Raw genomic sequence first — 12886 nt, 5'->3', positions numbered from 1 at the left:
TTCTTTCCACCATCATGATTTTTTCCCCCTTTTTTTCTAATAATAAAGCAGGCTTTAAAACAAATCTACAACCTTTTGATCTTTCATTATATTATCTTTGATTAAGCTATAAGGAAGCTCACTGCTCACCTCCTGAGTCATTCATCTTGCTCCTTAGAATAGACAAAATTGGATGAAATAATTATTGAAATGATTAGAGTAGACTCGTTGGCCATTGGTGTAGGCCTACTTGGGAATGATGCAAGTCGGGAACAATGCAAGTTGGAAATGCATGCCCCACCCGGTTATGCAGTATCGGTTGTAACCTCTGTTCCCATTGTCAGCATACCGGTTGTAGGCCTACCTGTCTGTCTGTGTCCCTTTATGCCCGTATATGGAGATAACTGTATGTGTCTGTCTGTCTGTGTCTTCTGTACCCATATATGGAGATCTCTGTATGTCTGTATACCCCCCTTTTTTTAAGCCCACCCACACACGCACATAGGCTTTGTAGCGGTTAAAGCACACGTGTGGATTGGTTCATCTGGAGTACAACACAATTCCCATAAGGGTCCGTTTGGACACTCTCAGAGTTATGGCCTGTGAAATTAAAAAGTTTGAGAACCAATTCAATTGATGCTAGGCCAAACCAGATGCACCGTGTGGTGGACTTTTTCCCCATTCTTTTGTAGTCAGTCCTCTTCCATTTCATTTGTAGTCCTTTTCCACTGAAGTGTAGTACTTTTCCATTCATTTGTAGTCCTTTTTCTTCCTTTTAATTTGTTTTTAGAACGTTTCCATTTCCTTTCCCATTCAACCACCCAACCATCATCCTCATATATCAATGATCATAAAGATCTCCGGTCTTTCCTTATCGTAGATCTGCATTGCCGAGTATGTGATAGCTTTCACCTCAGTCCCCTGTGGATGCTTGGGCAGACTGAATTCTTCACCATACCCAATAGAACGAATCCTGAAGCGCGTCCTGTCGAGGTGCACGACCTTCACCTCCCTGGGAACGAAGAAGAGATCAGCGCTAAACTTGAACAGCCAATCGTCCAAGAAGTGGAAAAGAAGAGATTCCATGTCGTCGCCCTCTGACTCGACTTCAACCGTATCGATGGGTTCCACCGTCTCGGTGTCGGTCATGTAGCCAAACATGCCCATTGCACACTGTTCAAAGGCCTCCTCCAGAGAATCCCCCCACGAATGGATTTGTACATCAGCCGTGTGATCCAAATATTCATATTTCTTGTTGATTGGAGGGTATTTTGCTTTCGTGGCTTTCTGTGCATCTGTCAGGTCTAGTTCATGCTCGTCATGATCCAAATGGTATTTTGTTTGTATGGCTTGTTTCTGTGGTGCCTCTGTCAGATCTAGTTCATGGTCATCCATTTTGTGTTATTATTCTGTAAAATGATATTGGGATGATATTGGGATAATATCAATATCAGTAATAGAATTATTACTGATAGCCGGGGATCAGAACTCGCTGCAGTGGTGTTTAACCAGTGATGTCTACTCTTGTGCTCAGAGATGGCGATTGTAGCTACAGAGTGTTGTCACAAAGATTAGCAGGCCACTATGTTGATCAGCGTAGGGTGTAGACGAATGTGAATGTCTGTCTGAGAATGCGCTGCTTATGTTCCTCTTGTCGTCATGATGAGGTCATGATGAGGTCACGATGGGTCAGTCATGCCCAAATATGGAGTACCATGTCAGCTGTGCCTAAATATGGATTCCATGATGTCTGAGTCAAACATAACTAGTCTCTAAGTATTCTGGCAACAGTGGTAACCCTCACAACCTGGACTCACTCAGACATTATGAGTAACCATGGCGACGCAAACCTGGATGACATGACTTTTTTAACTAGAGGTTCAGGCTGCTATGCGGCTCTCACATCTATAAATAGGTTGGAATAGGTTCTAGGTGTATCAGGGGCCACATGCGCAAATCGGTGTTGTGTCTGACATCAGTGCATGTTGACAATCTCCATATATGCACTTGACATGGTTTCTGTTGTGTCTGACATCAGTGTGGGTTGAAAATCTCCATATATGTGCATGTGCATTTGACTCCAATATGTGCATTTGGGTTCGACTCCATATATGTGCATTTGACGGGGGAATTTGACTCCATATATTTGACGGGGGGATTTGACTCCATATATGTGCATTTCACTGGGGGATTTGACTCCATATATGTGCATTTCACTGTGGGATTTGACTCCATACATGTGCATTTCACTGGGGGAAATGTGCATTTAGGGTTGTGGTGGTCCACCGACCGCACCACCCATTAGGCAATCTTAATATAGGATTCAGTTGTCCGAGTGGAACTAATGAGATATTATTACAAGATTCTCTTTTACTTTTACCTGTTGGAATGAACATCGAAGATGCTTTGCTACAAGTAAAATCTGCAAGAGCTACTTAAAAATGTTGCAAGTTCCCTCCCCCAACCTCTTGTTGGTAATCCTTGGTAGCAGGATGGTCTGAGCATTACCAGCTGCAGGGTCATCAGCTGGGAACCATCCTTCCTTGATGTTTGCCTCTTTCGTCTCAGAAAACATCTCAGGATGGTAGGGCAGTGGTCAGGGACGTCTCCCGGCCGCACCCTGCAGCTGGACTATGCATGGCAGTTGCATCCTACACCCTGAGCCAAGTTTGAACCTGGCCGCATACCTTCTGCATCTCTTAGCAGTGAGACTGCTGCAGGATGGCTTGTCAGTCATAACCATCTTGCTGTGGTCTTGGCTACTGTGGCTATCTCACCTGTGGCTTTCTTCAGTAGTTTGGGTCCCAAACTGGTCTTCTGTAAGATCTGATGTCAGTTGTAAGTGATGTTGCTGGGAAACCGTGGCAGCCAACTTCGATGGGGAATAAGGCTGGACACCATCCTTTGACAAGAGCCTCATCAACCAAGTCCTGGTACTTGGCTTTCTTCAGTTGGTGAGAGATGGCTAGCCTGTCCTCCCAGGGCACTGTTAGTTCGGCTACCAAGATGTTTTTTGTGCTCCTGGATAGTAGGATCATGTCTGGTCTGAGTGAAGTTGCAGCCACCTCTTCTGGATAGACAGAAGTCTCCTTTTCAGGTCCACTTGCCTCTCCCAGTCAGAAGCTCGGTGTGAAATGGAAAGCGGGTTCTTGGCAGCTGTTCTTGGCTTAGGAGCCTTTTCTCCTTGCCTTTGGAACTGGACAACTTTGGGTGGTGATGGCTGATGTTTGTTGGCCTTGGCCCTTTGCGGTTCCATTCATTTGGCAACTTCACCTTATATGCTTTGGGACACCCCGTTATGATGTGATTCATTAGTTGTACGAGACTCTTGCCTTATTGGATCTTGTTTATTCGATACACAATTTGTTTTAACTCTTGCTCATTTAATTTTCCTATTTGTCTCATCCGTTTCAGAAAGTAGGTAGCTGATATATTGCACTTTGTACCTTAGCGCTAGGTATACTCTTAGTTGCTTGTTTTAGAAGAGAATGCACTTAAGACTTCTGGTGATTAGTAGTTTCCTTGCCTACCCATGTTGAATGCACTTATTGTAAGTCTTTGGATAAAAGCGTTTGCTAAATGACTGTAATGTAATCCACTTCAATTGTTTGAAAACTTTAGTTACTAGTTACTTTTCAGATATAAATGATGATATTATGAAACATACGTTAACCACTTTAGCCCTATTTTATACATAGGCTATTTGAAAATAGCCGATCTACAAGCTTGTAGATATGCTATTTTCAAATATTTTTGTACTTTTACTTTTGGTACTCTAAGTACATTTTGGTGCCAATACTTTTGTACTTTTACTCAAGTACATTTTGAATTCTGGACTTTCAGTTGTAACAGTATTTCTATATTGCAGTATTGGTACTTTTAATTAAGTAAAGATATTGAGTGCTTTTTCCACCACTGGTCTTGCTCCACCTCTAGGTGTTGTAGTTTCCAAGTCCAAGTCACCCTTGACAGACCACCCGGGCTCCTGGTGCCTCCAGTGTGCTTCTGCTTCCTTTCAGTGATATACTTTATCATCCCCTTGGGGAAATGTGTCCTCTGCATTTGACCCGTCCTACTTAGGAGAGGTGAGCAGCACAGTACAGCACCCGGGGACCAACTCCAGCTGTAATGCCAGTACCTTGCTCAAGGACAATAGCTTCCAGCTCCAGGTTTCTACATGTCCTCAAGCAGGTAACCGCCTTCCATTCCGACATCCCACTACTCCGACTACGTGGCTTCCGCGTGCGGTTAGGGTTAGGGTTAGGGTTGGGTATAGGGTTAGTCAAGTTCCAACCCCAGCAGTCTACGTAGCAGTTAAGACCATTACACTGTGCTTATTGTTGTGGTTCCTGGTTATATACAGTCAACCTTTTAAGCCATATTGGGGCGGCAGTGGCTCAGGGGTAGAGTGGCCGGGTAGAGTGAACTGGAAAACCGCAAGGTTCCCAGTTCGATCCCGGGCTGGGGCGCTCCCCTAGAGTTAGTGTCGAAGTGTCCTTGAGCAAGACGCTGAACCCCTAATTGCTCTCGATGAGCAGGTTGGTGCCTTGCATGGTTTCCTCCGCCATCGGTGTATGAATGTGTGTGTGAATGGGTTAATGGCACAATCAATGTAAAGCGCTTCGGATAGAAGCGCTATATAAATGCACCATTTACCATTTTACCATATTTTATACTAGCTTGTAAATCTGCTATCCCCACCGAATTGAAAGATTGAGAAACATTGTTAAAATGTTCAATGATAGATAGACTGATCACTAGGGAAATTCAGTGCACCGCAGTAAGGATGAAGCAAACATACATGTATGGGTAGACAAGTACAGAAAAAATAGTGGCAATATAGGATAAAAATAAAATATAATATAATATACAGTATGAAGAAATGTCCATAGGGAAGCAGGTTGATGTGGTTAATGAACCTAATCAGGTGAGTCTGCTTGAATTGTGTTCCCACTTTATGTAGTTGTGTTCAACGTAGGTTCGGGAGTAGAGACCGCCCTCTGCTCAGCCTCTCACGTTCATGATCAAGTTCACCTGCGCTGCTTATCTCCCAGCCAATCCACGCAGCAATCACCACAGTATAAATACACCTGCGATTATATTCATCCCCCTCTTTGATCTCGCTAGCGTTTTCAAAAAACAAACACAAACCCACAAACAATCGCTTTTCGCTCGTTAAAACAGCAGGTAAACACGCCGTTTCCTTGTTTATTTTCATTTGTTACTAGCGCACTGCTGTTATTTGTAAAGCTAAAACTAAATCAGCAGTTGCCAGTGTCTCATAGCTTATTCAGGTAGAAGTATTTCAGGTAGTGATATATTTATTGTGCGTCCTCCGCCGTCCCACCACCATGGACGGGCGCGAGCTCAACTTGCATGCCTCCGACGACGAGGCATTATTCTCCTCGCCGTTCCCGTTCACGGTATCAGAGTCAAGTCTCTCCTCCTCCTACGTTCGCGGGTCGCTCCCTCCTGCGCAGCCAAGGCGCGACCAGCGGAGCGGTCCCGCGGACGCATCCTCCTCTCGCCGCGGCACCGTCACAGCCGGCGGCAGTTCGCACGGCCCCGTGCCTTTACTTTCTCGTTGTGGACTGTCGCCGGCCTACAGCGCGTGCTCGCGGCGAGAGGGGTTCCATACCAGAAAACGGACCGCAAACCTGAACTATTCCAGGCCTACCTGGCCCACCTCAACACGACGGCTCCAACATCAGCCACTCCAGCGGCCCCGCCCACGCTGGCTCCACGCTCCAACTCCGCCTCTCTCCCTCCCCCCCTCCCTTCCCTCCTCCCTTCCCTGCGCAGCCGTCCACTGCCATCCAGACGGTACAGCGGCACGCCTTGCCGCCTCCTCCCGTCCAGCACAGCTGGCTTCTTCCCTTCCCAGAGCGGCGCCGTGCGCCCGCCTCCCTCCCCTCCTCCCTCCCTCCTTTCCCCCCCCCTTTCCTCCATGGCCTTGCGGGCCCTCCACCCTCCCACCCTCCTCCCCCTTCCCCTTCTTCCCGGCGCCGTGCGCCCCCCTCCCCCCCTCCCTCAAAGCGGACGAGGAAAGACCACCATAGGGTGCCCGCCCCACCACCAGTCCAGGACCCCGTGCTTCCTCGCCGCTCACACCGGCACCGTGTGCCTCCCTCCCCCCTCCCCCCCGCCCTCTCCCCCCCCCACCCTCCTCCCCCTTCCCCTTCTTCCCGGCGCCGAGCGCCCCCCTCCCCCCCTCCCCCGGGACAGCACCGAGTGCTTCCTCCTTCCTCGGACCGGCGCAGCGCGCCCCCCTCCCTCCCCCCCTCCCACACTCCTCCCCCTTCCCCCTCTTCCCGGCGCCGAGCGCCCCCTCCTTCGGATAGGCACCGCGTGCCGATTCCCTCCTCCCCTCTCCCCCCTCCTCCCGTGACAGCACCGTGTGCTCCCCTGCCTCCACAGGCCCCAACCCCTACCAGATCGGCGCCGAGCGCCATCATTCCTCCTCCCTCCCACACTCCTCTTTCCTCCCCCTCTTCCCGGCGCCGAGCGCCCCCTTCCCCCCCTCCCCCGGGACAGCACCGAGTGCTTCCTCCTTCCTCGGACCGGCGCAGCGCGCCTCCCTCCTTTCCCCCACCCCACCCTCCTCTCCCTTCCCCCTCTTCCCGGCGCCGTGCGCCGTGCGCCCCCCGCCCCCCCCCGAACGGCACCACGTGCCTTTCCCAGATCGGCGGCGTGCGGCATCTCACCGACGCCGTGCGTCTCCCTCCACACAGTCTGACGACCGGCGCAGCGCGCCTCCCTCCCCGGAACTGCTCAGCCCGCCTTCCCCGGCTCGGCACCGAGCACGCTCCTCCCGGCGCCGTGCGCCCCTCACCTCCGCCCCAGTTCTACACGCCAGGACAGCACTTTGTCCCGCCCCTGCCCAACGGCGGCCCCGCCAACGACACTCAGCTCTCCATCACTCCCGCCTCGGCCCCGCCCCCGCCGCGCCCCCCACTTGGGATGCACCCTCCACATGGGCCGCACCCCCGCCAGCTTACTCAGGGCAGCCTTTTCTGGTCATGCCCCCGCCCACTCAGGGCGTGCCCCCGCCCACCTTGCAGCCCACCCAGGTCGTGCCCCCGCCATTGGCGGCCGCCGCACTCCCCCCCCCTCAGTCCGCACCGCCCAGTGAGCCTGCACCCCCTACCGGGTCTGCACCTCCTACTCAGACCGCCTCACTACCCAACCCGGCCCAACTGTTTTCGCTCCTCTCCTCCATCTACTCTCAGGCCCCGCAGGCTTCCTCCGGCCTCGCACCCGCCTTCGGTCCCTTTCCCAACCTCCTCCCGGCATTCCAAGGGGCTAACATCTATAACCCATTCACTCCCCCAGCCTCCACCCACACCCTGGCCACGGCCACCCCAGCCGAGCCTCCTCTTGCCGAGGCAACCCGGCCCTCCCCAGTCAGCGTTTCCCTCCGCCAACAGATCCTTTCTGGTGCGTACATTGACCTGGCGGTTCTCCTCCAGCCGTCAATCATCGACCCCCTTCGCAACAGGGAAATTACAACCCCCTTCGGGTTCCTGGCACAACTCCGCCAGTCCCTCCCCACCCGTTCCCGCGATCTCACCCCAAGCGAATTCGCTTATGCCTTCTCCCTGTTCAGAGACACCATTTGCTCTGTTTACCCCGGCCGTCGGGCCGAATTGGACCAGTATATGCTTAACATCCTAGAGCTGGCCATTCGGTTCGGCGGCACGGGGTATTATAACTACCATGTTCTGTTTGCCACAGCAGCAGCCGCACGCATCCAACAGTTCAACTCCAACACCTACTGGGGGGCCCTGGACCGTGAACTGTACATGAGGGTGTTCACGGCCAGGGTCGCATTGTCCTGCGACCTATGCGGAGCCCCTTCCCACCCGTCCGCCGTCTGCACCACGGCTATTGAAAAGCCCCGGCAGAGCAGCAAAGTATTCCCGTCCGCTACCAACAACCCACCACCTCTGTTCCCCCGCAGTCGCTCCGCGGCACCTCCCCCCTCCATAGTACCTAGGCCATCCTCCTCCAATCCCTCCCGCTCCGTGCAGCCCTCCAATGCCAATGATGCTAGGGGGAGGCCTGTCCTGTTCCAGGCAGGCAGACAAATATGCAATAATTTTAACGACGCCGGCTGCGCGTCTTCCGCTTGCCGCTTCCTGCACGTCTGCTCGTTTTGCGGGGGAGCTCACGCTCGCCCCGCCTGCCCCCACAACCCCACATCCACTCCTAAGTCCTGACTGACAAAGCAGTACCTTCGAACGCCCATCATCATCCCAGCCCTCACCACTGCCCTCCGTAATCACCCCGACCGGCCATTTGTCAACTTCCTCATCAACGGCTTCACCCACGGTTTCCACCCCGGTTTAACCGTCACCCCCACCACATCCCACATCTGCCACAACCTGCAATCCGCCATCACCGACCCGGACACAGTTGACACACTCATCGCCAAGGAGAGGTTTCGACTGCTGGCGCCGGACGCCGACCTCCACCCAACACCCATCCCTCCGTTTTCCGAGACCATCTTCACCTGAACCCCCAGCTCCGTCACCTCCTCATCCAGTCACGCCACCACATCATCAACGGATTCGCACCCAGGACACTCACCACCTACCTCACAGCATGGAACACCTTCAAGAGGTTCCACACCAACACCGGCACCCCCTTCCCCTCAACTGACGTCACCGTAATGGCAGCATTCCTGACGCACTGCCACTCCCATCTCCACCTCCGCACCTCCACCCTCCACGTCTACCTCAGCGGGGTCGGCTTTTTCTTCCGCCTTTTGGACGGATTCCCGAGCCCGGCCACCTCCCACCCCCACATCGCCATGCTGCTTCGGGGCCTTCGCCGCAGCGAAGTCCCGACCACACCCAGACGTCATCCCCTAACCTCTGACCTGCTTCTCCACTGCCTCCGCACCCTCTGTGCCGGCTACCTCACACCCCACATCTCCTCCACCCTGGAAAGCATGTTCCTCCTGGCTTTTTTCGGCTTCCTCCGGTGCTCTGAGCTGACCTCCTCATCCTCCCGGTACGACCCCTCCCACCACCCAAGCCTGGCTGACATCACCTTCCACTCCTCCGAATCCCTCACCTTCACCCTCAAACGCAGCAAGACGGACCAGCTGGGGCGTTCTTCCACCATCCATCTCTTCAAGACAGACTCCCCCCTCAGTCCATACGAGCCCATCCTCCGCTACGTCACCACGAGACGTTCCCTGCACGCCACACCTCAAGACCCCCTCTTCATCACGGAAACCGGCTCAATCGTCACCCGTTCCTGGTTCCACCACCACCTCCGTCAAGTCCTCTCCCTTTCCGGCCTCCCGCCCCAACTCTACTCCGGTCACTCCTTCCGGATCGGCGCCGCCACCACCGCATCCCGGCAAGGCCTCCCGGACCATCTCGTCCGCATCCTCGGACGGTGGTCTTCCCAGGCGTACCACTCCTACATTCGGACCAACCTCCAGGACGTGCACCACGCACACCTCACTCTAGGCCGCCCGTAACTGCCGCATATTCCTAGCCTGTCCGCCCCGGAAGGGGGTCCCCTCCTTCGTGATCCTTCCCGAGGTTTCTTCCACCCGACCCTCCCGGTGGGAGTTTTTCCTCGCCCGACTGAGGGTCCAAGGACAGGAGGAATCATGTGACAGTTGCCCGCCTAAACACTCCCTCCGGTCCCCTCCACAACCGACGCAGCCTTTTGGGGGCAGCGTTCCATCAACTCATCTCCCAAGCAGCTCACTTTGGCTAATATTAGAGATCCACGTATGTAATATGCGGGTGTTTTTTAACGACTCGCTCTTAGTGGATCTCCGATACGGGCTAAAGTGGCTGCCCGCCTAGACCCTCCGGTCTTCTCCACAAACCGATGTTGCCTTTTGGGGGTAGCGTTCCGAGCAGAGGCGACAGACAGCTCCAGGGCCGAGCATCCATGGTCGTCTGGCTCCCGAGACTACACCCCCACCCTGAGTCTCGCCCCTCCTCGGGCTCCTCATCAATACACATACCGCATTGCATTCTGTTGAATAAATACTGTTTAACTCGAGCAGAAGGTGTGGTCTCTTACTAGTGAAATGTAGTTGTGTTCAACGTAGGTTCGGGAGTAGAGACCGCCCTCTGCTCAGCCTCTCACGTTCATGATCAAGTTCACCTGCGCTGCTTATCTCCCAGCCAATCCACGCAGCAATCACCACAGTATAAATACACCTGCGATTGTATTCATCCCCCTCTTTGATCTCGCTAGCGTTTTCAAAAATGCCCTCCTCCTCCCCAACATTCCTCCATTATGTTGCTCTCCTAACATTTCTATCTTCTTTCCTCCAGGAGCCCCAGGGGGGGTAGCGTTCGGAGCAGAGGCGACAGACAGCTCCAGGGCCGAGCATCCATGGTCGTCTGGCTCCCGAGACTACACCCCCACCCTGAGTCTCGCCCCTCCTCGGGCTCCTCATCAATACACATACCGCATTGCATTCTGTTGAATAAATACTGTTTAACTCGAGCAGAAGGTGTGGTCTCTTACTAGTGAACAGAAGTTTAAAAAAATGTGTTTTCTTCTGGGCCTGAGATTGTGCTCAAAGCTCCATTATGAGTTCAATCAATGTGTTCACTTTTTTTTGGTTTAGCTTACTGATTCAAGCGATGCACTGGAGGTGGTATGGAAAGAGCTTGAAAATGTACGGTATTGTTTTTTTCTTAGCTGTTGCAGTAATCTATCACTCACAGGCCTGCAAGTTGCCAAACTGATCCATCATTTTTAAGAAAATAAATAAATGACAATAGACTCTATTCACAGCAGCCATATTATGAAGACATTCACAGGTGTTGTCAATGATACTAATGAAGGCTCTGTTCCATTCTGGTCAAACAGAGTCAGGGTGCTGATATTGTGCATGTTGGCCCAATGGAAACACTCTGCTACACCAGTGGGTCTACAGTTGGGGTCCAGGGACCCTCATGGGCTTCCAAATGGCCCCTTATGGGTGTGTAACTCTGAGAGTGTACAAATGGAACCAAATGGACCCTTCCATTTGTACACTCTCAGAGTTATGGGGTTCGTGGAAACCACTGTGCAACACTAAATGGAACAGAGCCTTCCTTAGTATCATTGGTAACACCTGGGAAGGAAGTGATAATATGGCTGCTGTGCATAGAGCCTATTCTTTGTTCATACATTAGCCAGCAGAGGACACTATTGCATTCATTTTACTATGCGTTACCTTTTTCCTCTTCTTAACGTTCCTGATTTGTTTTGAGGCACTAATGGCTGCATTGACTTTAGATTGATCCAGAATCTTTATCCCAGTCCCAGGTTTATTTATAACTCTATGGTCCCAGGGCCAGTACTATAAAAGTGCTAATTTAAAATCTGTTTTTGTATAAGTCAGTGAGTGCCTGACTCCTGCTCCAGCTGTCTCTCTCCTCTCTCTCTCAACTTCTAGTAGAAAACAGTGGTGGAAAAAGTACTGATTTGTTTTACTTTATATCTGAAAAGTAACTAGTAACTAAAATGTTCAAATAATTGTAGACAGTGGAGTAAAAGTACAATATTTGCCTCTGAGATGTAGTGGAGTAGAAGTAAAAGGATTGGATATTGGAAATACTCAAGTAAAGTACAAATACCTAAAAATCTTACTTAGGTACTTAAGTAAATGTACTTAGTTACTTTCCACCACTGGTAGCAAATGAGTGAGTGAGTGAGTGAATGAATGAATGAATGCAGGCAAGATAACGAATTAGTCTTTTGGATCAACATCAATGGACAACATTTCTCCAGGTTGGGGAATGACCGAGGAGACCCAGCATCAATTCCATATTGGGAGCTCGGGCTGTGGTCTCGAACCATTCCACATTTAAATCAATAAAACAATTTATGAAAAGGTCAGATCAAAGGAACTGACATAAAAATAGAGACAATTAACTAACTGTTCGTAATTACATACAACATAGAGGACAGACATACCCCCCTTATTATTATTATTATTTTTAATATCACTATTATCAATATCATAATTTAGTATTAGTATAGATTTGTGTCATTATGTTTTTTGTTTACTGCATTTAAATTTAGTGTGTATAAAAATATAAATAAAGAAAAGAAAAACAAAACAATTGCAAGACGATGGAATATGTGTACTGGAACATGAAATGTAATATGAACAAATTGCAATAAAAGTATATATATATTTTTTTTCTTTTTAACATGTAATGGCATGGAGTTGCTCATGGCATCATTGTCTCTCTCTTGCAGATTCCTGTGATCTCCCACACTGATCAATGCGTTACATAAGTAGCCTATAATACGCCTCCTCTCTCTCTCTCTCTCTCTCTCTCTCTCTCTCTCTCTCTCTCTCTCTCTCAGATTTCTTTGGCTATTCAAAAATAGGGCTATGAGCTTGTAGATCTGCCATTTTTGAAAAACCGTGAAAATCTTTGAATAATATGTCTTTAAAGCGAACATTAAACTCAAATCTTTGCTTCTGGAGGTCCCTGGAACAAAATATTTGACAAATGTTCGCTTTAAAAATATATATATATTTAAAGATTTGCAAACATTTTCAGGATTTTTCAAAAAATAGCAGACCTACAAGTAGATCTGCTATTTTTTAATAGCCAAAGAAATCTAAAATGACAGAGAGATTGACAGGGTTGAATATATATCGTCCCCACTGACATAATTTGTAAACATCAACAAACCCCTCGATTGGTCCCCTCCCACTTTTTGCCACACACCTGACCCCCGCCCCCCTCTCTCTCTCTCTCGCTCTCTCGCTCTCTCTCTCTCCCTCTCTCCCTTTCTCTCTCTCTCTCTCTCTCTCTCTCTCTCTCTCTCTCTCTCTCTCTCTGAGGTTCATTGAGGTTTCAGTGGGACTCAGCAGCAGCAGCAGCGAAGAGGACGAGCGTGTGTTGTTGTGTGTTTAATA

At 50.6% G+C, this 12886-nt stretch overlaps 1 protein-coding gene across 1 annotated transcript; it reads right to left on the bottom strand.

Moving 5' to 3' along the window:
- Nucleotides 1–813: 813 nt before the first annotated feature.
- LOC311039436 (protein archease-like) lies at nucleotides 814–1263 on the bottom strand (the record flags this gene model as incomplete). The annotated part of the gene is made up of 1 exon (XM_084049318.1): nucleotides 814–1263. The coding sequence occupies exon 1, from the start codon at nucleotides 1144–1146 to the stop codon at nucleotides 814–816; it is 333 nt and encodes a 110-aa protein (XP_083905444.1). The 5' UTR covers nucleotides 1147–1263.
- Between the last annotated feature and the right edge of the window lie 11623 nt (nucleotides 1264–12886).

This window comes from Gymnoscopelus microlampas (assembly GCF_963454915.1).
Source record: "Gymnoscopelus microlampas genome assembly, chromosome: 22".
Taxonomy (NCBI): Eukaryota; Metazoa; Chordata; class Actinopteri; order Myctophiformes; family Myctophidae; genus Gymnoscopelus; species Gymnoscopelus microlampas.
The sequence above is the reverse complement of the archived record's forward strand: the minus strand, read 5'-3'. Positions and strand labels throughout refer to the sequence as shown.